The sequence below is a fragment of the Aplysia californica genome, unplaced genomic scaffold, assembly GCF_000002075.1.
Source record: "Aplysia californica isolate F4 #8 unplaced genomic scaffold, AplCal3.0 scaffold00051, whole genome shotgun sequence".
In the NCBI taxonomy this organism is placed as follows: domain Eukaryota; kingdom Metazoa; phylum Mollusca; class Gastropoda; order Aplysiida; family Aplysiidae; genus Aplysia; species Aplysia californica.
The window spans coordinates 1,832,704-1,860,562 of NW_004797321.1; the positions used below are offsets into that span (position 1 = coordinate 1,832,704).

General features: G+C 40.2%; 1 protein-coding gene across 1 annotated transcript in view; it reads right to left on the minus strand.

Annotated features, from left to right (window-relative positions):
• Positions 1-27,859, minus strand: part of LOC101852454 (WD repeat-containing protein 19) — a 47,086-nt gene that overhangs the window by 14,921 nt on the left and 4,306 nt on the right. Inside the window, exons 4-20 of the mRNA XM_005092716.3 lie at positions 27,160-27,285; positions 25,643-25,741; positions 24,792-25,005; positions 24,173-24,285; positions 23,223-23,304; positions 22,214-22,305; positions 20,353-20,593; positions 18,992-19,106; positions 18,499-18,608; positions 12,472-12,597; positions 11,384-11,533; positions 10,436-10,516; positions 9,233-9,299; positions 4,283-4,455; positions 2,693-2,730; positions 1,953-2,050; positions 1,441-1,502 (exon numbers count right to left, since the gene is read on the minus strand). Coding sequence (XP_005092773.1) covers positions 1,441-1,502; positions 1,953-2,050; positions 2,693-2,730; positions 4,283-4,455; positions 9,233-9,299; positions 10,436-10,516; positions 11,384-11,533; positions 12,472-12,597; positions 18,499-18,608; positions 18,992-19,106; positions 20,353-20,593; positions 22,214-22,305; positions 23,223-23,304; positions 24,173-24,285; positions 24,792-25,005; positions 25,643-25,741; positions 27,160-27,285 — 1,987 coding nt within the window. The remainder of the gene's footprint in view (positions 1-1,440; positions 1,503-1,952; positions 2,051-2,692; positions 2,731-4,282; positions 4,456-9,232; positions 9,300-10,435; positions 10,517-11,383; positions 11,534-12,471; positions 12,598-18,498; positions 18,609-18,991; positions 19,107-20,352; positions 20,594-22,213; positions 22,306-23,222; positions 23,305-24,172; positions 24,286-24,791; positions 25,006-25,642; positions 25,742-27,159; positions 27,286-27,859) is intronic.

Consider the following 27,859-nt stretch of genomic DNA (forward strand, 5'->3'; position numbering starts at 1 on the left):
GGGGAGGTGGGGGAAGGGGGAGGAGGAGTGGGGAGAGGGGCAGAAAACACCAAACAAAAACTTCATTTATGAAACAACTGTGATGCATGCTGACAAAATGAGTTACTTGCAATCCAAGAATGGAGATTTATTTATGTGACATATCCATCTAAGTCCGTAGGGCTAACATCCAGGAATTAACTCATTTTGTCAGCACTCCTCGCAATTTTTTAAGTCGTCAGGTGGGGAGCTGCTACAGAGTGTTGGAGTCTTTACTTCATCAAAGCATTCAAACACGGTTGATAATTGGCAACAAAAAAATACACGCAGGTGACTCAAAGTTAATGGATAATAATTCTTTAATATATCTTGCATTTTGACACTAGAACTCGTGCAAAATTAGGATCCTTTCAGCAAACCCGATTTCAGAATTCATCTTGAAAATTGGCACCTCTGTGGAGCTACCAAGTTCTCTCTCTCTCTCTCTCTCTCACACACACGCACACATGCATATCTTATTTTCTCCAGAAAGGGTTGTAAAACTTAATAACAGCGATCTCTATTAGCGGAAGTCAAAAGTGTTTACATAGATACAGTTGAGATTGTCTGCAATATCCATCCATTGTTAAACAGACAAGTGCCTGTCTCAGATGGGTGAGAGTCTTTCACAGTGTCATTATAAATTAAAAAAACCCAACTATCTAAAAACAAAAATACAACACAAAAAAACCCAAAACAACCCAACAAACAAACAAAGAAGAGGGAGAATGAGAAGGGCCCAAATTTGTCCAGGCGACTGTCTTATACATGTGACCGTTAGAACAGGTTCAGATATATTACATTTTCTTTTTCCAAAACTATTAGAGCATGGACAGATTCCTATGACAACTCCCTAAAACTGCCCAGATTGGGCATGTGCGAGAACCCACAGTTTACATCCACAGATGTCCCCTACGGAGATTGACCAATCAAAATTCTTTGTGCCTCTGGACCAAGTAAAAATAATTTGGCGGTTACAGGAGGGCATGCCCCCCTTTTGACCCATAATTTGGTACTTTGCAGTTAGGTTTGAAATTTTCTTGACAATAATTGATTTGCGACAGTTTTAGTGGTTATATGTGTGATCTGCAGCAAACAATACATAGTTTGATCCCCCAAAGCAGTGCATCTGTGTGCGGGAGTGTGTCTCCGAATGGTTCCTGGGTGCTCGCCCGAGACGTCTTCGAATATCTTCTGCTGTGAGAACCAGATGCTGAGGTTTAATGGCTCCGCTCTTGGCTGGTGCACGTGGAAGATACAAGCTCAGAGGGTTTTTTAAAAAAATGACTTCCGCCTAGGTTGGCCCTGACTGGCACGGCAAAACACCCCCCACCCCCCAAATTCTATATGAACTAAACTGAGTGGATTGGGGCGTTAGACATTTGAAATTACGATTACAATTCTGCAAGACGGAGAACTCACCTTGATTTTCTGCAGCGAGGAAACCATGCCAACATCTCCTACCTCCCGGTACACTCGAATCGCTGAGGGAACCAAGGTGAGAACATTGCACAATCTAGTTTAATTTTAGTCAGAAGTGAACACTTAGCCACCCACTAGCCATTTGAAAATGGATACTGAAGTGCCAGAAATTACCCCCCCCCCCCAAGAAGTTTCCTCCAGACCCAGTGGAATTGCACATGGTGACTAAAAATTTATGGATCATAACATTTTCTGATACATCTCTCCTCACGACTATTTTCATAAACAGTCCAATATGACATGAACAAATATATTAAAATATACATACATGTCCAGTTTGAAAAAAAAGTTCTAAGCAGTTTTATGACCAATCTTGTAAATTCAAGCAAATCTTGAAAACTTCAGAAATTTGGACATCTGGATTAATCAAAAAAAATTAGGAATAACGATCCATGTGAATCTATCGCACAGACAAGTATCAGGCAAAGAGAGAGACAGACAAAACAACTGACCAAAGTCCAGCTCCATGCTCTCTAGGGCAGCTCTCCCGACCTCCTGCCACATGTCCTTCTTGTTCAAGATGGTGCAGTAAATCCACGCGTCCTTGAACCTGACAGACCGCAGGAAAAAAAAAACGCACCAAAATATCAGCCGCCATTCACAAAACACATCAGGTAATTTTTATTTTCTAAAATAAAGTCTACTTACTACTTACTTACTTTATCCGTCCTCTCATACCTCTAGGGCGTCCAGGTGAGAAACAGCTCCCTGTCTCTAGAAAGCAAAGTCTAGTCTTAGGAAAATCAGAGATTTTGAACAATTTATTTACACCCATGGTTAAATAATTTTTTCTCAGCACTTTGTGAAATACACTTCAACATAGACCCAAGCTACAAAAGACGGAAGTCCAATTATCATATACTGGTCTTTGGGGTAGGGAAAACATACTGAGTTTTTTTTTTCTTTTATCTAAAAAAAAAAATGAACTGATTTCATTTCCCCAAACATTATCGTCCAGTCTACACGGAGGTGTGCAGCAGGTAATGATTGAGATTTCATTCAACAGATTAAAGCAACATAGCGATGGATTCTTCATGGTAGGCATGTAGTGGTGAGCTCTTTCATTAGTCGGCTGTCCATGAGTTTATATTATATTCTGTGAGTTTATGCTATTAATTCATTTCACAGACTTAGCATAATATAACAATTACCATCAGCAATCACAGAAAAAAAAAAAAGAAAAAATTCTGACCTTCTGAGCTGGATGCACTGCTGGGCTGCCGTCTTCAACTGAAACAAAAAAAACAACAACAAAAGTTTCACCCAGTTTTCTCTTGCTTTGGTCCGCTGGATTTTCGAAATCGCTACATTTGCCCAGTGACTTGGACACACTTGTCCGTGTCTTTGTTTTAGTAGAGGTTTTACGGCGCTCGCAACTGCATAAGGTCATATGAGCGCCAAGGGGTGGATGTCAACAGAGAAGTCCTTACAGGGAATCAGACCTACTCTGCCCACCTCTCTAGCTTCAACAGCACAAAGTCTGCTTCAACTATCATAATCAAGGCACCCTGGAAACAGCAGTTCACAAGAGAGTGACAAACACAAAAAAGAAATAGAGGAAAAAACAATGTTAGTAAGGATGAGGAAAGAAAAAGCAGCAGTTCCCCAATGTTGTTACGGCACAGTATGAGCATGACATTGATAAATCAACCCATTTACAATTCTACTGTACATAAGAACATGTTAATATCTCCCCTTTGGGAATGGCCTAAAGACATTTCTCTCTTGCTTTGGCTCGTGAGATTTTAGAAATCGCTACATTCAGCCAGTGACTTGGACACACTTGCCCATGTCTGTTACGGGACGGTGACCTCAAGACATCACAAAAACAAACATATGACTTTCGTTTTTTTCTTTTCTGACATTATGTGTGTGTGTGTGTGTGTGTGTGTGTGTGTGTGTGTGTGTGTGTGTGTGTGTGTGTGTGTGTGTGTGTGCTTTAGTTTTTAGTAAGTGTTTTACGGCACTTCCAAGTAAGTGTTTTACGGCACTTGAAACACAATAAGGTATTATAAGTGCCGAAGACTAGAGGGGTTACAAGAGAGCAACAAATACAAAAAATAAGGAAGAGAGGTAAGGACGACAGAATGTTTGATAGGAAAGAAGAAGCAAACCACACCAGAGCACCCGCCAACCACTCACTGTGTGTCTGCGTGTGGGTGTCTGTTGTTTTTTTTGTTTTTTTTTGGGGGGGGGGGTTAGTAGAGGGTTTTACAGCGCTCGCAACTGCATAAGGTCATATGAGCGCCAAGGGGTGGGTGTCAACAGAGAAGTCTTTACAGGGAATCAGACTTATTCTGTTCACCTCTCCAGCTTTAACAGCACAAAGTCTGCTTCGGCTATCAAGGCACCCTAGAAATAGCAGGTCACAAGATTGTGACAAATATACAAAAGAAGTAGAGGAAAATGACAATAGTAAGAATAAGTAAAGAAAAAGCAGCAGTACCCTGTTGTAGATCAGGCACAGTTATGAGCGTGACATGAGTCAGCCCATTTACAATTCTACTGTGCATGAACGAGAAATGTCCCCCTTTTGGGAATGGCCTAAAGACACTACAGTCAGTGGCACTGCCCCGGGGGGTTGTGTGTCTGTGTGTGTGTTTATATATGTGTGTGTGTGTGTGTGCTTGTGCGTGTGTGTGTATGTGTGTGCGTGCGTGCGTGTGTATGTGTGTGTGTGTACACGGTGAAACACCAAACCAATGTGCCAGGATCTGAACAATAAAGACGTATATCTCATCTTATCATTGTGGCTCAACCCAACAACACCTGTTCCACTTACGTCGTTTGGTGGAAGTTCCGTCGGGTTCTCGTTGAAGACGTGTGTGTGAGTCGCCAGGAGAAGAGTTGCCAGTTTGCCACTGGGAGTCTGGAGAGTTACCTCCCCATTGTACAGCAGAACGGGGATCTGACCGTAGGGAAGCTTGGTGAATCCAGCAAACAGAACTCTGCTGCCTACATCCCGGAAGAGAGGAAATATTAATATTATTAACACATTTCATTTCGTGATATGAGTTTGTAAATTAATAAAATCCAAAATAGAAATGTATGAATACCATGAATAAAGAATATCAAAGGAACAAACCCCCCCCCCCCCCCCCCCCCAAAAAAAAACCCTACAAGATTCATATCCATCAACAGGAATAGGCACAAAGTCAGCATCCATTTACAAGTACAGCATTTAACATTGTCCCACTACCATAATCCAAGAATTTTCTGTGTGAATTAATCCAAACTCATAAAACTACAGCATAATCATCCATTGTTTAAGTGCGAAGCTAGGACGAAGTCTTCCCCATAAAACCTTTCAGGGGGTGGTTGGCAGGTGCTCTGGTGTGGTTTGCTCCTTCTTTCCTATCAAACATCTATTGTGTTTAAATCTCTCCTCCTTTGTTGCGTATGTTACTCTCTTGTAACATCGTATGTTACTCTCTTGTAACATAATCTATTCTTCGGCACTTATATGACCTTATTGTGTTGCAAGTGCCGTTAAACTCTTACTAAATAAAAACTAAAAAACCCTTTCAGAGCAACAGTCTTCCCAGAAACCTTTGGTGTGTTTATGACACGTTCACGGAACAATTTTGTCTCCCTCCTTGGCTGACAGTCGTATCACGTTGACAGTATCCAAGGACGTTTATGTCGCAACACAGAGGAATTAGGAACTCGTCCATTTTTCGGCATACAAACTTATAGATATCATTTTAAAGTTTGTTAATTTTTCTTGCTTATGATGGGAAAATACTCATCTATCTAGGACAGAAGTCAAAATATTTGCAATTGAAGGAGGTGGGGGTTGGCTGGTGACAAACGAAAGACTAGTTAGAAAATAGCAGCCAAAATTTGGTGACTTCTAAAGCTTGGAAACTTCAAATTTACTTCCTTTGTGCTTTTCCTGAAGAGTTTTAAAGTTTTAGTAGAGGTTTTACGGTACTTGCAACACAATAAGGTCACATAAGTGCCGAAGAATAGATTATGTGTTACAAGAGAGTAACATACACAAAATAGATGGAGGAGAGATAAGGACGACAGATGTTTGATAGGAAAGAAGGGCCAAACCACACCCGAGCACCCGCCAACCACCCATCCTGAAGATTTTGAAAATGAAGTGCACATAGAAATGAACTATTAAATGGACATAAAAGGTAATGAGCCCCCCCCCCCAAAAAAAAATTAAAAATTTTTTTTTTTTAAAATAGAAAAATCATGAAAACTGAACAGCCGGCATTAAATGTCAGTTTCTTCAATTTCATTATTTTGATGAGCGCCAGATCTCACCACAATGACACACAAAGACAATGGTTTAGTCAATAAAGTCAATTGGCTGTACTAATTTCAGAAGTCAAGTATAAATGAAAAAATCAGCCGTAGGCCCTACTTCTAGATTCATATTCAAATCTAAATATATCAAAGAGCAAAAAAGATGAGATAGTTAAAATAAAAATACAAGATAAAAAAATATTTTAAAGCTTTGTGTGTTTTTCAACTCAACAAAAGGAGTGCTCTAAAACATTTCCAGTGCGAACATGTTAGAGACAAGTTAGACTTTCATCTACTCTGTGAGCTTCCAAACAAAACAGTTTTGCTCCGACAAAGAACATTTGCGTCACTTCGCGAGAGTTGCGACTTCATTAGAACACTTCAGAGACCATTATAATAATTATATACACAGCAGACACACCTGTTCTTTGCCACAGGGCAATAGTAAATTGTACAATAAAGCAATATGTGAGACATGCTGACAAAATGAGTTATTTCTCGCAATCCACAAATGGAGATATTGGCCAAAAATTTACACTAGGGTCAAATTTGTAGATTTTCTATTGATGCCATATTTTTCAAGTATAACATGCTTTTTATTATTTCATACTTCTAAACTGTAAAAACTTGACCTATGTACATGATGTATCTATTTCAATATGGCTTGAATCCGAGTAGCAACTCATTTTGTCAGCACCCGTCACATATCATAACCACAACTGGACTCTTCACAAGAATATGTGAGGCATCGTGGTGGAATCAGGCTCTCGTCATTTTTGGGCATGTGGGGTTATTGGTATCATCTTAAAGCCTGTTCAATTGCCTTTATTTGGGTGGAAAAAAATATCTATTTATCTCGAATACAAGTCGATATATTTACGAATGAAGGAGGCGGGGTTCACCTGTTTTCAGAGGTAAAAATTAGTAAGAAAATGACCGCCAAAGATTACTTATTTCCTTAGCTTGAGAGTCCATGGTAACTGAAAGTTTACATTTTTTGTGCCTTTAATTAACGCTTTTGAGAAAAATCCACACAGAAATGAGTTCTTTAATGGGCAAGAAAAGTGTTGAGCCAAAAAACAAAAACTTGATTAAAATTCACAAACCTGAGGAAAATGCAAGTTTCTTCACTTTGATTATTTTGACGAGAGCCTGATTCCATCACGCTGCCTCACATATTACTGTAGTTGTACTTTTGTCCTCCCTCTGTTACCTTAAGGAGTCGAGGGGAGAAGCAAACGTTTTTCTCCTGTTTGTTGTATCACCTGTTGCACCCGCTCATGTTGTTTTTGTCTAATGTTTCTCTGACCCCCCTCTGTCCATCTTTTCCTGGGCCTGCCTCTTCCTCTGTTTCCGTCTGATCTCTGGTTGTACGCTCTCGCTGCTATACTGTCTGGTGTGGTCTTGACAGATCGCCACCATAGTGATTTCTTGTATTTATCTCCATTTTTAATAACAGTGAAAACAGTTCATAACAAAGACAGCTTAAGAAGATGTCACATGGAGATACGACAAGAAAGCACGGAGTTGGCGAAATGTACAAACCAATGTATGCATTGCTCATCAAAATGTACTCCCAAGTAGTATTCCTAACTGACGCCATGTCAGTACTGCAGGCAATCACTGCCGACTGCCGGCAAACTATCAAGGCTATGAGAAGTAATTAAGAACATCCCATGTCTGAGGATCAGGCTGCAGTGGATTCCATCACACTGTGGTGTCTTAAGAAATGAGCAGGCAGACAGGATGGCCAAACTAGGACCCCAGAAAGAGCAACCAGACAACAGCGTTAACTACATAGAAATAAAAGCTATTAAAAATACCCTATTTAAAGCACCACAGACACCAGATAGCTACCATGAGCTGCCCCGCCAAGAACAGGTGATTATCTTCCGACTAAGAACCCAACACACAAGACTGAGACAACATTCAACATATGTACAGATATTTTAAACTAGCACAATCACCAAAATGCCAGTGTGGAGAGGCGGACCAAACTGTTGAACACATCCTTCAGCACTGCAAGACACACAGGGCCTTGAGACAGGAAACGTGGCCAACCCCACTGACACTACAAGAGAGGCTATATGGGCCGACAGATGAACTGAGCAGGACGGCCGAATTTATTACAGATACCAGATTTCAAGTGTGACGCGATCGAGAAGAAGAAGATCAATGCACTCCTAGAAAGGAGCCGAGCCAACCTGTTCAGTGACAATCTCGTTTCCCACCTTGTCTCTGCATTAAGATGTTCAAAGATTTTCTTAGACAGTACCTCATTCTACAGGCGTTGATTTTACTTTGGTGACTCTTTTTGTTCTTGTTTGGGCTTGGTAGAACATTGTTGGTGTTTAGATGCTGTTAATAAGTAGGGGTTTTGTTTCCATTGTGATGTTGGGACGTGAAAGTAATGGTGCCAGATGGTAAGTCACAACACTGGCCCTATTTTTTATTCTGGTTTCTATTTCTCTGTCCATCCTTACGTCTTGAGTGAACACATTTCCCAGGTAGGTGAACTGTTCTACTTGCTTGATATTGTTGTTGTCGACTGTGAAGTTTCATGGGTCTTGTGGCTTGTTCATTTTCATCGTCCTGGGTTATGCTTGTGCTGATCTTCATGTTGTGATCTTCGTAGATGTTCAGTTTTTTAAACATATTCCTGGAGGGTCTTCTCGTTGTCCCAAAGTATGCTCTGTACAACAAGCCTCAGTACCACTGAGCAATGCCATAACACACACGACCAACAACACAATTACTGTTGCTAACATCAGCCCTTCCTCTGTGCCCGTATCAACAACAACAACCCTATCACAGTATCGATGCAACAACAACAACCCTTCAACTGTGTCAATGTAAACAACAACAAAAACTTTTCAACTGTGCCGGTGTTAACAACAATGTGTGTGTTAACATCCCTTCAACTGTGCTGGTGTTAACTACAATGCTTGTGTTAACATCACTTCAACTGTGCCAGTTAACTACAATGCTTGTGTTAACATCACTTCAACTGTGCCAGTTAACTACAATGCGTGTGTTAACATCCCTTCAACTGTGCCGGTGTTAACTACAATGCTTGTGTTAACATCACTTCAACTGTGCCAGTTAACTACAATGCTTGTGTTAACATCCCTTCAACTGTGCCGGTGTTAACTACAATGCTTGTGTTAACAACCCTTCAACTACGCCGGTGTTAACTAAAATGTGTATGTTAACAACCCTTTAACTGTGCCGGTGTTAACTAAAAGGCATGTGTTAACAACCCTTTAACAGTGCCACTATCAACAACTCGTGTGTTAACTAAAAAAACCTTTAACTGTGCCAGTGTCAACTACAAAGCGTGTGTGAGCAATCCTTCCATTGTGCAGCAGACATTTTTCTGTCTCCACTCAGAACTCACAGGAGCTGTTATCATCATCTGGGGGGGGTTCCCTATAACTGTAGGAGCCCGAGGAGTATGTGTTGTTTTGCCTACCATGCACAGAGTCCCGGCAGTACACGTATGTGTAGATCTTCTCCGCGTCATAGCTGATGAACACGCCCTGGGAGGACAGACAGAAAGCAAAACTTTTGGTTTTAGCAAGAGTTTAACGGCACTTGCAACACAATAAGGTCATATAAGTGCCGAAGATTAGAGGTGTTACAAGAGAGTAACAAACACAAAAAAAGGAGGAGAAGAGAGAAGGACCATAGATGTTTGATAGGAAAGAAGAAGCAAACCACACCAGAGCACCCGCCAACCATGTAGAAGTCATATGAGCGTCAAGGGGTGGATGTCAACAGAGAAGTCCTTACAGGGAATTATACTTACTCTGCTCAACTCTTTAACTTCAACAGCGCAAAGTCTGCTGCGACTATCAAGGCACCCTGGAAATAGCGGGTCACAAGAGTGTGACAAAGATACAAAAGAAGTTGAGGAAAAATGACGACAGTAAGGATTAGGAAAGAAAAAGCAGTAGTTCCCTGTTGCAGTTCAGACAGAGTTATGAGCATTACATCCATGAATCAGCCCATTTACAATTCTACTGTGCATAAGAACATGTTAATGTCCCCCCCTTTGGGAATGGCCTAAAGATAATTCAATCAGTGGTTCGTCCATCATGCACCGATGACGACCCTTGACATCCAAGGAGGAAGAGAAGCCATAGAGCACGTCCGCAAGGGGTGGTAAAGAGAGTAAAGTAAACAATAGCAAGCCACCTGTAATATTCACAAACGTTACAGCTCGCTGCAGATAACAGTGCCTTTCCCACCTTTCAAAAAGAGATATCTTTCTAAACATTTGCTTTGTTGGAGAAAACTTTCTAATGGCTTCATCTGCAGTCTTCAAATGCTATTCTAAAGAGATATCTTCCAAAACATTCATTTAGTTGGTAAAAACTTTCTAATGGCTTCATCTGTAATCTTCAAATGCTATTCTTTTTTTAGAAGAATTTTCCGTAAACAAAGCACTTGTGGTTTATTGGGCAAATGTCAAAGTCAGGATTCGACTGTCTTGATTTTCTTGCTTCTCTGGCTGCCTTTGCTTTAAAAACTGTTTTTCACATTGACCTTGCGGCCACATGTCATGTTATACAAGCGTGGCATTGGATAAACGAGCGAGAACCCAACTGTTGCTAAACCATTAACAACGACAATTATACACCAAGACAACAACAAAAAACCCTACAACACCCACCTTGTCCAGTGGCCAGTTCTCCCACAAGACCCCCTGAATCATCGGGGAAAATTCCGGTATGGTGATCACCGTGTCGTCAGCCTGAGGGGTGGGGGGGACAGAATAAATTAAGCATCTTTCTCTCCTCAAAAGACAGTTGGGTTAAAAAGTTAAAAACGCATCGCTTCATAAACAAAATTCTAAATATGCCAGCTACTATCATATAAAAAAATCGATGTAACTTGAGTAGTCAGACCTGTGAAAACGAGAGGGAGGAGACTGGTGCAAAATATCGAAATATCCGTTACAGCAGGATTCACGTTATAAGGGAACCAGTAATAAATTCAAAAGAAATATAATAGGCCTAATCCATGAGTTTGGTGTTCTGTTTAATTCTTTTCCCTGATGATGACTTTGTTCAACGTGACCTCTAGGTCATAGATCTACTTAATCAAAAATTTAATCAGGTTTCTTTCTCTAGCCCAAGCGATGTTGACAGCTCGGCGTTGGCGATCAGAAAGAAAAGGTTCAATGCTAACTCGCCCGCTGTGTTGTCCCCCACACCACCACACCCTGTTGTGCGTTCCGTCTGCTTGCACACATCACAAATTTGCACCATCCATCACAGCATTGTGACCTCTCCATTCCCGCACCAGAGAAGTGAGAAGCATAGTAGGCCAAGATAATCTAGACTAGGTTGGCCTATCACAAGATGCGTTCTGCTTGTCTGCGCATGCAAATTTGGCTAAAATTCCCCGAGGATTTCTGTGCTGCACGTGGTGGTTTTGCCCCTGTAGGAAGCATTGCATTATGCATTGTTAACCCATTAACACTTTCAGAGCAAAAATTGTTTAAACATTCCTTGCAGTCTTAAAATTTTTTTAAAATAATCAGGGCTGTCTGTCAAGGTGGTCCTTAACTTATGTTGAAGTCTGTATTTACAATTATATAACTGTTTTCCCAACTCACAGCGTTGTAGACGTAGCCATCACTTTTCTCGTCCACAAACACGACGTGCGAGCCCACGGCGTCTGGGAAAAGCTTTCTGATCCCCGCCATGTGGCGATGCTCCACCACAAAGTTCCAGTCCTCGATGAAGAAGTAATGGATGCCACCCAGCTGGAAGATAAATGGTCTGTTCTAATCAATGTCTACTCAACTGGAAGATATATAGTCTGGTCTAATCAATGTATACCAAACTGGAAGATAATTAGTCTGTTCAAAGAAATGTCCTATTACAGACCCAACTGGAATATAGATAGTCCTTTCTAATCAATGTCCACTCAACTAGAAGACATATAGAGTCTATTCTTATCAATGTCCAACCAACGGGAAGACATATAGTCTGTTCTAATCAAACTGCTAGTACACACCTCGCTGAAAGAAACATAGCCTGTTCTAATCAATATCCACTCAACTAGAAGACATATAGAGTCTATTCTAATGAATATTCTATCACGCACCCAGCTAGATGACACAGTCATAGTCTTGTCTAATCAACGTCCTATCTCACATCTAGCTGGAAGCTATTCTGTCCATTTTAATCAATGTCAGAATGTCCAACCAGCAAAAACATAATATATAGCCTGTTCAAATCAATGTTCCATCCCACACCCTACTGGAAAAACATTGTTTTCAGTCAAATCATAATCCTTATTAAAGTCCATCCTAATCAATGTCTTATCTCATGAAACTGAAAGACATAATTATAGTCCATTCTAATCAACATCCTATCACTCATATTATAACTGGAAGATATGCCGCTCATTTTCATCTATGTCCCAAGTTTTAGAACAAGTGAGATGAGATTCACAATACACTTCGTGGACTAGTGGACTTTTTTTCTTCTTCTTTCTTATTCAGTTGTCAGGTCAGGAACAGACATTGATGATCACAGTCTGTTTTGTTTTAGTTGAGGTTTTACGGCGCTCGCAACTGATGATCACAGTCCCTCAATCATTCCCGTTGTCTATCTTGATCATCATCTCCCCTTTTTTTCCCCCTGTACAAATGGGACAACACTGATTCTGCTCATGTAGCAAAGAGAGACAACTTACACTAGTGCCGTAGATTAAGAAATCTGGCGTCATGGCGTGCGTGGTGATCTTGCAGTTTTTCTGGTCGGGGTCAGGAAACAGTCTCGACTCCCTCTCATCTGACGCACCGGCTGCTTCACCCTCAATCTGGCCAAGTGAACATTAAAAAAAATAAAGTTAAGGAGAATGGCCATACTGAAAAGAAGCGTTTTAGTTTTAGTAAAGAGTTTCACGGCACTTGCAACACAATAAGGTCATATAAGTGCCGAAGATTAGAGGTGTTACAAGAAGAGAGTAACAAACATAAAAAAGAAGGAGAAGAGATAAAGACGACATGTTTGATAGGAAAAAAACCCCAAAACCACACCAGAGCACCCGCCAACCACCCACGAAACAGATGAATAATCAAGCAGTACTGGAGTGCCAAATACAGAGGGGCAGAGGAAGGGTCAGATCATTTCGTCTGTATAGCAACCACAAAATTGAAATTGAAAGGGCAAGTGAAAACAGTAGCAATGACCACGAAAAACCTTTTTTTGCCAGAAAGTGTTTGCAAATAGGTGCATTTTGTAGCTTTGTCTTCACAGAGCATGGAACTTTTTGAATTTTTGAAATCCACCAATTAACAAAAAAGTTACAGATTTTTTAATCAATTAATTTCTGGTACACTTTTATATAATGAAAAAACCCCAAAATATGGGACGTTCTTTGGTGAGTTTTGAGACAATATTCGTCATAACTCGCTCATTTCTCGGAGTATTTAAAAGAAACTTGGCAATCCAGTACATTTTCTAGTGCATAATCTAGTCCTACTTTCAGATTTTTCATAGCTATCCTATTTTTTGAGTTATGAAGACGTTTATAGGTAAAAATGTGGCGGTTTTCGGTGCGTTTTGAGACAATATTTGTCATAGCTCGCCTATTTCTTGGAATATGTAAATGAAACTTGGCAGTCTAGTACATTTTTTAATGCAGAATCTAGTCATGCAGTCAGACTTTTAATATCTATCATACTTTTTGAGTTGTAAAGACATTAACAGGTAAAAAAGTGGCGTTCTTTACAGATTTACAAAGATTATCAGTCATACGTTCTCCCAAAGTCATGATATTTGAATGAAACTTGGCAACATAAAAGGTTCCTCCTTGCCAAGCAATGCTCTGGATCAATTTGTCACAAAAATGTAAGTAGAGAGCTGGATTTATTAGTCTAATAAATCCAGTTCTGTACTAGTAAAAGCATGCATACTTTGTTGTAGAAAATAAGATCGTCTCTGTGTATATCCATTGTTGGACAGTGTCCTTTTGTGTGGTAGATTAAGATGCGTTCAGATAATATAGTTTACAAGTCATGGGAATATTTCGCATGTGTAGGCTACAACTCATACAGTAAATGTAACATATTTACACCCCCCCCCCCCCCCTCTCTCTCTCTCTTTCTCTCTCTCACGCGCGCACACACACACACACACACACACACACGCACGCGCGTACACTCACGCACACACGCGTGAACGATAACAATGTATAAACGAGACTATCTTCCAAGACTGGACTAAATAAGTACCATACACAGCGGATAAAATACCGTCCAGACCGCTCACTTAGTTTTCCTTCCCCAGTTCCTCCCCGACCATCCTCACCACCCTGCCCGCCCCGCCCGACAGCCCAGCGCGTAGTCATAAATCACTTGTCAGAGGGGTTAATTGGGGTGACCGCAGCGTCACTCCTCCTGTGCCGGGGCAGTAGTAAATATGGCGTTTTAGTGCAAATTGAAAGTCTCCTAACTCTGAAACTATAAATGCTACAAGGCCGATTGAGATTTCATTGTAACGTGCTATATTTGACCTGTAGGCCGGTATAACTTGTTTTCTTGTAAGTCCGATTATATCAGTTTTACAAGGGATTTAAGTAAGTCTGTGATTTTCAAACTGGCATCTTCAATGTTTAGAACTTTTTCAGTTTGGATTTAGATATATCAATCCGGCCCCCAACGATTTAAACAGAAATTCATGTATCAACTGTGGGGACAATTTTCATTTACATGTGCAAGTTTCAAATGCACGAAGTTATTCTATGATTTACATGTGCAAGTTTCAAATGCACGAAGTTATTCTATGATTTTCTGTGATTTTTTAAAAATACCAACCCACCACTCTGAACATTCATCCTTGCTGTTTTTAGTTTTCTTGCCTCTACTACATCTGAATTTCGTTGTCAATTTTAACAATATTTTTGTCATGGAGTGCCACACTCAACATGATCATATGGTGGGCATTGTGCTCAAACATCATCGCCTTCTTGAGGAGGCTGCACATGATATAGATGTACAGCTGGCCCATCAATCTATGGAGAATTGCACGCCTGGAATAGGACAAAATGTGCATATCTACGGCAAAAAATGAAAGAGGGCTGGAAAAAAACGAGGACATTCAATTGTTACAGGGCTGTCAGATTTTGTCGGATAATCCACGAGAAGCAGAGAGATTTGAGAGGAAGGGTTCTAGTGTACATGATCAGCTGTCAGAGTTAGAGTTTGGGGAGCTTATTCCAAGGTCAAGTCCTGCCTGCTCTGAATTTGATAACATCCTCAAACAACACAACCTCACATCACAGGCCTACCACAGCCGTTCATTTATAGGAAGCCACTGCCAAAAATACATCACAGCCCATGTGTACAGACAGCTAGCATCATTTTTAGCAAAAGGAACAGTTGCATGTACACGAAATCAAAGCATAATAGACACCGCATTAATTGTTCTGAGAGAGAAATTTGTTCACGTAAAAGACACCTTCAAAGATATCCACACAGTAATTGCACATGGAAAGCCAATCACTTTAGAGAGAATACCACATATTCAGTCATGCATCACACGATATATGTCTTTATACAGAAACATATTTGGCAAATAAAAGGTCTTGAGTCGATAGTGCCGTAAAACACGTGCTACTCAATCAAAATCGATCAAAAGAAAAGGTCATCCCCAAACAACACATCCTTGAGAAACACTGCGTTCCTTGGATACAAAAATGTGGGTTTGGAATGGCCTTCCATTGTGAGCAAGGGGGTGAGCTCATTCATGCACCGTGGCCTAACAGACAAAGAAAAACACGTCAAAACAATCATGCAGTCACAACACGTCCAACCCACCCTGAGCTACTCTGTCGTGTGCACCACCCATCAAAAGACGAAAGCTTACAGCGGAAAAATGAGATAATTCCTCCAGTCCAGCAATATTGTGTTCTTTTTGTATTTTGTGTTTAGGTTGTGTTTTCATAAGTGTATCGGCAAGAAAAGATCTGTTCTGTAGTTACATGTATCGTGGATATCGCTATGAAAAAACAAGGTCGCAAAGCAAGAGTATTGCAAAAATCAACTTCAAACCTGAATAATTACGGATCCAGAAACTTCGTGCATATGCCCCTTTGTCAGTACAAATTTCATTATGTTCTCAGTCCTGTGTGCAAATTTGATTGAATTCGTTGGGGGCAATCATATTTAAATCGATGTTTATAATTGATTACCCATGACACATTTATCAAATTAAGTCCCCTTTTTGAGAACTTCACAGCTTTTAAGTGTAATGTACCATGTTCTTCCGATTTCTTCATTTTCTTCCTTAATATGTTGAATATTTACGTGGTCTTTATTAAAATATTCATCTTACATTAGCTTTGGCTCACTGTGCTGGTAAACTTTGCAAAAAATACAAGAGCGCTGCCGGTGTTCGGCTGATTAGGGAAATCCCCGGCGGCGCAGGTAAATGACCCCGTGACCTGGGGAAGCGCCGGCTTGCTTGCCTCGCGCCAGCCAAAACTAAATGGGCGCTCCATAACCGCTGTGCATACTCTTTAATAACAATTTTAATGTCTCACTTTTCCAAACAGAGCACACAGGACGAGTCCAAGTGTGTGCTTTCCCAAGAGGGGGGAATAGGCTTTCATAACGCAAACACAATGCCATACCACTTCTCAAAATGTTTGCTTTTCTGTTTCTATTCTTCTGTCATGCAATCAAGCAAATAAAAATGACTACATCTATTGTATTGTGACTAAAATGCAACAAAAACGCAAGTTATCAAGGACCCCGTTTAGTTTTCAAGTATCCTTCCCTCCCTTTCCGGTTCACATAAGCGGGGCCTCGTTTGTAGCGCCCAAGGCGACCGATGGATGATGACGTCACTCAGTGGAAATTTCCCAGCACGCGCAAATGGCAATGCCGCTTTTTCCCTTAGTTACTCCCACATTTTTAAAGATTACGCAAAAACCGCTGAACACAGAAGCTTGAAATTTTAAGGGATTAAAGAAAAATGGTGTACAACGTATCAGTCAGTTTGACAAATCACAGCTCCGAAAATCTTCAAAGCGCACCACATCAACCACTTTCGCAAACGTTTTCGACTGCTTCTAGGATGGGTACAATGTTGTCAAACTGCATACTACGAGATTGACCTCTTTTCTGATTAGCTGCCAAGTTTCATTCATATCCATTCACGAGAAGCGGCGTGAGAGCGAGTTGAAGACAACAACCTTTGCGTTAGTGCGTCCCACGAAACACCCCCGCTGCGGGGGCCAAAAATCGGCAGAACAAAACGTGCTCGGTGGGCATTGCTAAAAACAGTCACCCAAAAAACATTTTCATTCAACAAAACTGAGGAAACCAAATTCTGCTACAGAATTTAAAATAAAGCTATTGCACAAACACGAAGGTATACTATCAATGTATGAAGACAGTGATGATGCTGGATCTTCCCCTCTTAGACAACACTGTATGAACATACAACACTAGGAGCAAGAAGTCACATGAACCTACCATATGTGTGGCATTGCGGTGAATTCACGCGCTCGTCAAAATGATGAAATCAAAGAAATCAACAATTTTTTTCTAATTTTCTTTTTCTTGGCTCAACATCTTTTCTGTCCATTTACAAACACATTTTAATGTGGATTTTACTGAAAAACTTTGATTAAAGGCACAAAAAATATAAATTTTCAGTTTCCAAGGACTCTCATTTTATGGAAATTACCAAAGTTTGGGGCCATTTTCTTGGTAATTTTACCTCTGAAACCAGGCGACCCTGACCTCCTTCAATCGCAAATACTTGAACTTCTATTCAACATAGACGGATATTCTTTTCATCAAAAGGAAGACAAATGAACAAGCTTTAAGATGATACCAATAACTCCATATGCCCAAAATTGACGTGTGCCTTATTCCACCACATTGTGACACATATGGAGCTGGATTGTCCCCTGTAAGACAACAGCGTATGAACATACAACAGCATGTAGCAAGTAGTCACATAAACCTACCACGTGGAGCTGTATCTTCCCCTTCTTAGATGACACAGTATTAACATACAACACTACGATGTAGCAAGTAGTCACAAAAACCTACCAAGTGGAGCTGTATCTTCCCCTTCTTAGATGACACAGTATTAACATACAACACTACGATGTAGCAAGTAGTCACAAAAACCTACCAAGTGGAGCTGTATCTTCCCCTTCTTAGATGACACAGTATTAACATACAACACTACGATGTAGCAAGTAGTCACAAAAACCTACCAAGTGGAGCTGTATCTTCCCCCTCCCAGATGATACTGTACGAACACACAACACCACGAGTACGTAGCAAATAGATAAACCTACCATATGGGGCTGTATGCTCCCCTCTTACACAACAGCGTAGTAACATACAACACTACGAGTATGTACCAAGTAGTCACATAAACTTACCATGTGGAGCTGTATCTTCTCCTCTTAGAGGAATCTGTACGAACACACAACACTAGGAGTGTGTACCAAGTAGTCACTTAAACCTACAGTGTGGAGCTGGATTTTCCCCTCTTAGATGATATTGTATTAATATACCGCAACCTCAGTGTTTTCTTGTTGTACCTTCATTTTAAAAAAAAAATGAAAATGTGACATCTTCTTAAGTTCACTCTTTGTTATGAACTATTTTCACTGTTATTAAAAGTGGAGATACGACAAGAAAGCACTGGGGTCGCGATACAACACTATGAGCAAGTAGTCACATAAACCTACCATATGGAGCTGGATTTTCCCCTCAAAGCTGACAGCAGCATAGTCGGCGTTCATGTAGAGAGACTGCACCGTGCCCAGGTACTCCCGGCTGTCCTTCATCTGCTCCGGGCCTGATGATAATGATATTGACAATAATAACAACGGTAATGATAATAATACGAAGAAAAATGATAACAATACTGATGATCATGATATTGATAATAATAACGGTAATAATAAGAAGTAAAAAAGAAGGAAAATGATAATGATGAGAATAATACTAATGATAAAGAATATAATGATAATAACGATAATACTAAAATGATAATAATAACAATAATAATAATAATAATTATAATAATAATAAGAAGAAGAAGAAGAATTAGAATAAAAGAGGTGTTACAAGAGAATGACATACAAAGAAAAGGAGGGGGAGAGACAATGACGAAGGACATTTGACAGGAAAGGAGAGGAAAACCACACTAGAGCGCCCGCCAACCACCCACACACTCACCGTTGTCTCCAAACAGGTAGAACCAGGCTCGGTTGTTCATGCCCACACCGACGTGGTACGGACCGATCCCCACGTACGAAGGCTCCACTTCCACTTGGATGGCTAGTGGTTCATCCTGGGGATGTAAATAGAGCTGTTGTATGAAAGGGAGGGAGGGCGAAGGAGAGCAAGAGAGAGACAGAGAGAGGGGAAGAGTAGACATAATAATAATAATAATAATAATAATAGACAACATCTGTATAGCGCAAATCCCTGTTCAACAGCAAACTCTACCCTCTTCACAATCTACACTATTACCCCAGCAGACCTGAAAGCATTCTGAAACAACCTCATACAGAGTGTTTTTACAAAAATATTTCGGGCCAACCCCCCCCCCCCCCAAAACACTCACACAAGCAAGCTCCATCTAATTGTTTCCATACACATAACGACCATATTCATGTTTTCATGTTGACATATTTTTTCTTGTTACTCAAACAAAAAAACCCTGATGTCTTAGGTGTAATGGACAGGAGATTTGCTTCCCGAGTGGGGAGAATTTTTATCGAGTATCTTGATCTTTCTGCTTGGATGCTGTACCCTGTATCCCTCTCAGCCCGCGTTGGTCCTGACAGGCAGGGTCAGAAGCCTGCTCTCTAAATTATCTAAATTGTGTTGATCGGAGTACAAAAATACAGGAAGACTAAAGGGGAAAAAACGATGGTAGTCACAAACTGAAAATTGCGAGGGTACCAATTTTGAATGCTTTTTGACTCATAACTGTATTTCTCTTCAACTGTTGGTTGATTGTTGCTGTTAGATGTCCTATTCAACAACACTTAACAATAAACCGCCAGTCAAACAAATATGAAGTTATGAATCCACAAGCTTTTAAAACTGGCACCCCTCACAATTTCCAGTTTGTGATTCATCATCATCATTGCCTTTCTCACCCTACACCACGGTATAGGCCGCGGACAAACACTTTCCACCTTTCTCTATCCTGGGCTAGCCTCTTGACATTATTCCGTGTCTTCACACTTTTCTGTACATCAATATCTGTGATTCTTCTCCAGGTTTCACTCGGTCTTCCCCTTGACTTCTTACCCTGCGGATTCCAATCCAACACTTTCTTTGTTATGCAGCTGCCTGATTTCCTGAGAGTATGCCCAATCCATCGCAATCACCTTCTTCTTACCTCATCTTTGACTGGGATCTGTCTTGTTTTCCTTAACACTTCCTCGTTGGTGACCCTGTCTGTCCATCTGATCCTCAGTTTGTGATTACAGTCGTTTTCCCCCTGTGCTCTTCACATACATTTGAATTTTTTTTAAAAAGCAGATTTTAATTTAAAATCTCAAACCAAAAAGAAAAAACCAGACCTGGGCAATGTTGTCTTCGATGGTGACCTCCAGCAGAGAGGTGAGGTGAGCGACGCGCGTCTGGTTGGTGGCGGCCAGCATGGGCAGACGCGCCAGGTAGACGTGTAGGTTGCCGCGTGGCGTGGACACGGCCAGCAGCTGACCGTCCTCGCTCCAGGAGATGGCGTCCAGGCTGCGCTCCTCGTCCAGCGTGATGATGGCGTACATCTCCTTCAGGTCCGTCAGGTCGTGGATTTTGATGCTGGGACACACAGGGGAGGGGAGGAGGGGAAGAAAAACAAGAGAAATGAACTGTCTGATGCTAGTTTACAAACTGGGGGGAAGAGAGACAGAGACATAGTAGTAGTACAGGGTTTTACGGCGCTCGCAACTGCGTAAGGTCATATGAGGGCGCGAAACACAAGTTGGTAGCATTCGCAACAGTTCACTGCACGGTTGGTCGACAATTAGACTTTAAAATGCTAAAATACTAAAATTCAGTGTAAATATATTTGCGATTTAAAACAACTCTTATAAATAAATGTTTTGTTTTTTTTAACAATATTGTTTCACTTTACAATTTGCCATAAAGGCCATGACAGAGACATGAACTATTATACAAATGGGGGGAAAACAGAAATATGAAACTGTTTGATACTGGAACAAATGGGAATGGGTGGGGGGGGGGGGGGGGGAAGAAGGGGGAAAAGAGATATGAACTATTTGATCCTGAAACAAACTGGGAGAAAAAAAAAGAGAAATGAGCTATTTTATGCTAGATCAATCACGGGGGAAAAACCAAGCGATATGAACTATTTGATGCTGGAACAACAAATGGGAGGGGGGGGGGGGAACAAGAGAAATGAGCTCCTCAAGGGGGGTGGAACAACAAGAGAGATATAAACTGCTTGATACGAAAACAAATGGGGATAAAAGAGAGATATGAACCATTTGATGCTGATTCAAACAGTACCTTCTTTTCTTTGTGTTACTCTCTAGTGACACCTCTAATCTTCGGAACTCATACGACCTATGATTGTTGCCATGCTATAAAACTGTTACTAAAACTAAAACAAACAAACAAAAAAAAAAAAGATTTATGAACTTTGATTACATTTGTCTCCAAAAAACTGACACACAACAGGACAAAAAAGCAATTATATAAATTAATCAAAGGGCAAGACACCTAAGCTCTATTTACAGAATATTTTTACCAAATTAAAAGCAAAATAAGTGAAAACTAGCTGAGAAATGGATTTGTTCCACCTAAAATATTGAGACGACCAAACAACTCACTGGCTGTCAGGTTGCTATGTGTTAAGATAAAACCAAATAAGTTTTTCGCCTCTGTAAATTTACTGTCATGGGATTATTCTGTCTTATCACAAGGGGAGATGAAATGATTGTATCATGAAAAAGAAGAAATAGTTTGATAATCCTGTTTGCTTTAGTAAGGTTTTACGGTGATCGCAGCTGCATAAGGTCACATGAGCACCAAGGGGTGAATGTCAACAGAGAAGTCCAAATGGCGAATCAGGCTTACTCTGCTCACCTCTCTAGCCTCAACAGCACAAAGACTGCTTCCACTATCAAGGCACCCCGGAAATAGCAGTTCACAAGAGAGTGACAAACATACAAAACAAGTAGAGGAAAATGACAATAGTAAGGACGAGGAAAGAAAAAGCAGCAAGCAGTTCCCCCTATGTTGTTTTGGCACAGTATGAGCATGACATTGATAAATCAGTCCATTTACAATAAGACTGTGCATAAGAACATGCTAATATCCCCCATTTGGGAATGGCCTAAAGACACCAGTCTGTAGCACTGCCCTGGGGGGGGTGGGGTTTGATCATCTGCAGCATGGTCGACCAATGGCACGTACCAGTTGTCCCCACAAGAGGCGGCCTTCCCTAGGGCCGTGGAGATGGCGATGCTTGTCAGGTTGTTCTTGTGGTTCCTCGCCTGGAACAGTTCCTGCAGAAACACACAGACCAAATGAGCACAGTTACAACACACAGACGAAATGAGTGTAGTTACAACACACAGAAAAAATGAGCGGAATAACAACACACAGAAAATGAATGCATTACAGCACACAGACAAAATGAGCTAAGTTACAGAACACAGATGAAATGAGCACAGTTATAACACAGAGAAAATGAACACAGAACATGAAAGCATCACAACATAAAGAAAAGGAACACAAAAAAATGAACACATTATAACACAGAGAAAATGAACACATTACAACACAGAGAAAATGAACACATTACAAACACAGAGAAAGTGAGCACAGATTATGGAACACAAACACAACAGAGAAAATGAATACAGAAAAAGAGAACAAGTTAAAACATAGAAAATACCAGAATAATACTGGTCACACTGAAAACTAATCGTGCACTGTTACTTCAGTAGGTAACAAGCTGGACTATAGAGTGAATGCCTTGGTTTGAATCCCCTACAGAACGTTCATAACTCAGTTCCTGTATTTTAAGCGGTCTTACCAAAGATGGACTTTAAATTCAGAGATCCTGTCTCTTATGTAACTTACAATGTGCGAGGGACTTGAAACCTAAACAATTTCGCAATTTGTCAAGACAAGTAGAACAAGCAGACCATAATAACCACTTAAGACTGCAAGATACCCAATAATTTGAGAAAATCATTTTCTAAAACTTACATGAACCTCAGCTAGAATGTCTCATGTCAAGACTTTGATACATTTTCTATTATCTTAAACTAGAAAAACCTGTCTCCTAAACAGTGCAAATTCTGCAGATGATGATGTAAAGCACTTAAGAATAGTAACAAGCAATTTAAGAAGAGTAAAGCAACACAGTCGAACACAGAAACAGGCACAGACGAATACTTTCACTATCAAAACTCACTTGGCCAATTTCTTTCATGTGGGTTGATATGACAACAAAGTATCCCTGTGAAAAGCCTATCAAGATGTAACCATCTCCAAACCTGCAGAGAGAGAAAAAAATTGTAAGATGTAGTAATAATTTACAGGACAAAAGGCGAGATAAAACAAACTATGAGTACAAAAATTAATCCAGAAATGATTTGCACAAACGAAACAAACAAAATAAAGAGTTAGAGATCAAACACAATTTACGAGCACAAAATATATAATAAAATGACTTGTGAATCAAAAGAAACATGATGTTTTTCATGCTTACAAAATGTAACCTGTAAAGATTTATCAAGTAAATTGTAATAAGATAGATAAGATATGATAATAATTTATGGATCTCCACAAAGAAAAATTTGCTGCGGCACAATAAATACATTCATGCATATTATGCACTTATCAACACATTCTCCCTCACACACACACACACACACACAAAGAGTCATTGCATGCATACACAAAGTAATTTTATTCTCACATACCTGAACCACCTAACCAGCACAAAATGTACAATGCAATGATATCCCTTGCTTAAAACTAGTAAATCACCTCTTGACACAATGTGTCATCTGTCTTTAGCATCAAAACATACGCTGCATAGTGGCAACCAACAATGGCATATTTGTAAAATTATTTTGTACTGGTGTCATATTGTGTGTTTGGTTATTCTTTGGAGGCAAATTTGTGGTTTAACCCTGTATTTATGTATGTACGTTTTCCATTACAATTAAAATTTACTCGTTGGGATCAATAAAAAAGTAATTTGATTTAACACTTTGACATCACAAGGCTCATATAGTAAAAACTCTTGCCATCAAAGGCAAAAGGCATTTTGGGGAAAATCCAAAGAAACTGGGTAGTAAACATCGCCGATCGGCGAGATGTGATGGCAAAGTGTTAAATGTATAAAGGTGGTCATACCATTTGTAAGCCACAATGGATCCATATCTCTGCTGGAAGGCCAGTTCTATTGGATTGTCCGGGTCGTCGATGTTGAACAGGAACAACGTCTTCTTGGCCACGTTCACACTCACCTAGCAGGGTGAGGACAGGAAACAACATTATCAACATCATCATCATCACCAAGTGCCAGATCTGTGACAGACATAGCGATCATGGTTCTCCATTCATTGCTTTGCACAGATGCTCTAAAAAAAAAAGCTACATTATCCTGATCCTTCCCCATCACCCATCTGTTTAGACTTTCCAAGTAAAGTGCTCTGGGTCTGTGCTTGTCTCATGTGCCTTCATTTTTACAAATGAGAACTTGATGTTCAATTCCCTTGGTCTATTCAATAAGCCTGCCTCTATCAAATTTCTTAGCAATTTTTTGTTCATATATTCTCACAAGACACACCCATTAAATAAATAAACTTGTTTCTAAGACAACCACTTCTCTACTAGACAAAGGGTAGCAATTGTGGACAATAACATCTTCATGCATACATACAGAAATATACACACAAACACAAACAGAGACAAACACCCATTTTTTAATATTTTTGTCCACAAACAAGATCGCTTCTGTCCTGTCCCTTACAGTATTTTCGCCGATCGAACTCCTCTCATCTCCCTTCATCTCTGAGAACTCAATGTCCGAAGGTTCGGCTCTCAACTGTGTCTGTCGTAGCGTGTCGCCGTCTGCGTTACTGATGGTGATGGTTCGGTCCTCGCTGCCCAGCGCCAAGAGATTCTCCGCGCTCCACGCACCGCACGTAATCTTTTTGGTGTGTTTGCCGATGATGGGGATTTTTCTGAAAAGTGGAAAACAACGAAGAAGAGGTATTCAACTTTATTTGCAAAACTGTTATGAAAAGTGAAAATATAGACTTGACACCGAAAACTGCAGAAAACACAATATTGAAAGACATTCAGCAAGTGTAGATACCAATGGCAGGAATTTTTTTCTGTAATGTGGATGGAAAATAAAAAGAGAGAGAACCAACATTGTTCGCACAACTGTTATGAAACTGAATACGGACATGACATTCATTGAGAAGTACAGAACACATAATAAGGAAAGACATACAGCAAATGCGGATACAAATGATAGGACTTTTTTCTACAACGTGCAAGGAAAATAATTTGAGGGAGGGACGATTCATATTCAGTGTTATTTGCACAACTAATTATTAACATGACAGTAAGAAGTACAAAATCTAAAATCCGTTAACTTCTGGCAATGACCAATGCATCTTCAGAGGAGAACAATCTCTTAAAGAAAAATAGAACAAAAAAGAATTAAGATGATTTGTGGCTTTTACAATGGTCAATGGGACAAATTCTGGCAGACAAGTCAGGGTATTGCCACATTTTGAACATTTAAAAGCTTTATTTTCACCTGTAGCCACAGAAGCCTTAGTGGAGCAAAGAAGCCCTGGCTGAATTTACCTGGATGTTTTATGGTCGTATATGAGCAAGTTTCCTTTGGATGTGCCAACTGCAAGAAGAGCTCCGAACTTTGACCACATGAGGAAGGTCATGGGATCTCTGGAAACACACAGGTGCAGATATTAATCTTAGATAAAATAAGATAGGATGAGATACATCTTTATTGTCCGGATCCTGGCACATAGGTTTGGTGTTTCACCACGCACGCACTCACACAAACATGCACACACACACAGGCTTACAGTCACAAGCATAATATAAATGAACAGTAAAACTATAAACAATAATAATCTCAAGCTAGATACATACTCAGTAGTCTGACTGTGAACAGAAATTGTTAACTTTAACAATAATATACATGGACACATTTGAATAAAGAAGGCATAAATTCATAGGTCGTTGGGTTGTTTTTATTAGTCACAAAATTGTACTATTCTTGCGTTAAAGTTTATCTAAAAACTTTTTTGTAATTCTCTCAGACACATGGTTAACGCTAATAATAACATGACATTCTTAAAGTGCTCAATCTCCCCCCGGGGCAGTGCCACTGACTGTAGTGTCTTTAGGCCATTCCCAAAGGGGGGACATTTCTCGTTCAAGCACAGTAGAATTGTAAATGGGCTGATTCATGTCACGCTCATAACTGTGCCTGATCAACAACAGGGAACTGCTGCGTTTTCTTTCCTAATCCTTACTATTGTCATTTTCCTCTACTTCTTTTGTATGTTTGTCACACTCTTGTGACCTGCTCTTTCCGGGGTGCCTTGATAGTCGAAGAAGACCTTGTGCTGTTGAAGCTAGAGAGGTGAGCAGAGTAAGTCTGATTCCCTGTAAAGACTTTTCTGTTGACATCCACCCCTTGGTGTCCATATGACCTTATGCAGTTGCGAGCGCCGTAAAACCCTCTACTATAATAATTTTTTAAAAGTGCTCAACCCCGATTAAAGAATAATCAGGTTCTGAACTCTTTACTAATACAACAGCAACACATAAGCAGTACATTGTGTTCTGACTGAAATCTATCGATCTATCTTAATCATTTGTTCAAAACTATCCTCTGCCAATAAATTTTGTGTGTGAAAATGTGGGCGAGTGTGGGAGTTGTGTGAGTGTGTGTGTGTGTGTACGTGTGCTTGTGTGTGTGTGGGTGTGTGTGTGTATGTGTGTGTGTGTGTGTGTGTGTGTGTGTGTGTGTGTGTGTGTGTGTGTGTGAGAGAGAGAGAGTTTAAAACAATCTCACAAGGTGCATTTTCTGCCCTTTGATTTATAAGACAGTTGAGTGATAATTCAAAATTGCACAAAGCTTTGGGCATCATATAAATCGCCATTATTATTCTTCTTAATCTAAAAACAAAAATGAATTTAAGCTGACATTTCAATCAACTAAAAGTTTTAATCTCTCTTTAATTACCAGGCAGTGGGTTCAGTTCCACAGTTTGGAGCCATAATATAAAATATAATACAAAAACCCTTTCTTCTCACATAGTTTTCACTGTCATTGATGCGCTCCAACTTACTTGAGTCCGCTGTCAATCTGAGTGAACCTCTGAGTGCTGGTGTCCCAGAGGAAGATTCCCGTGGAGTTCTCACAGATCAGGGCCAGAGTGTCTCCATCCGAGTCCCAGCCCAGGCCCGTGCAGCGCCTGTGGAGGAGAGAGAGAAAGAGAGAGAGTGAGAGAGAGAGAGAGAGTGAAAGAGAGAGAGAGAGAGAGGAGAGAGAGAGGAGAGAGAGGAGAGAGAGAGAGAGAGAGAGAGAGAGAGAGAAAGAGAGAGGAGAGAGAGAGAGAGAGAGAGAGAGAGAGAGAGAGAGAGAGAGAGAGAGAGAGAGAGAGAGAGATCATTTTAGTCTTAGTAAGAGTTTTACAGCACTTGTAACACAATAAGGTCCTATAAGTAAGTGTAGAAGATTAGAGATGTTACAAAAGAGTAGCAAACACAAAAAAGAAAAAAAGGAGGAAAGATAGAGACGACAGATTTTTTATAGGAAAGAAGGAGCAAGCCACACCAGAGCACCCACCAACCACCCACAGAACGAGATCTGATGTGTGAAATTAAGTATCCAGCAAAGCAGAATATATAATAATAATAATAATAATAAACAGTATTTGTGTAGCGCATCCCGCTCTACAGCAAGCTCTCTATGCACTTTACACACTATATTATTATTACTCCAGCAGACCATAGAACATTCAGAAACATTCTCAGCTTCCTGGGAAG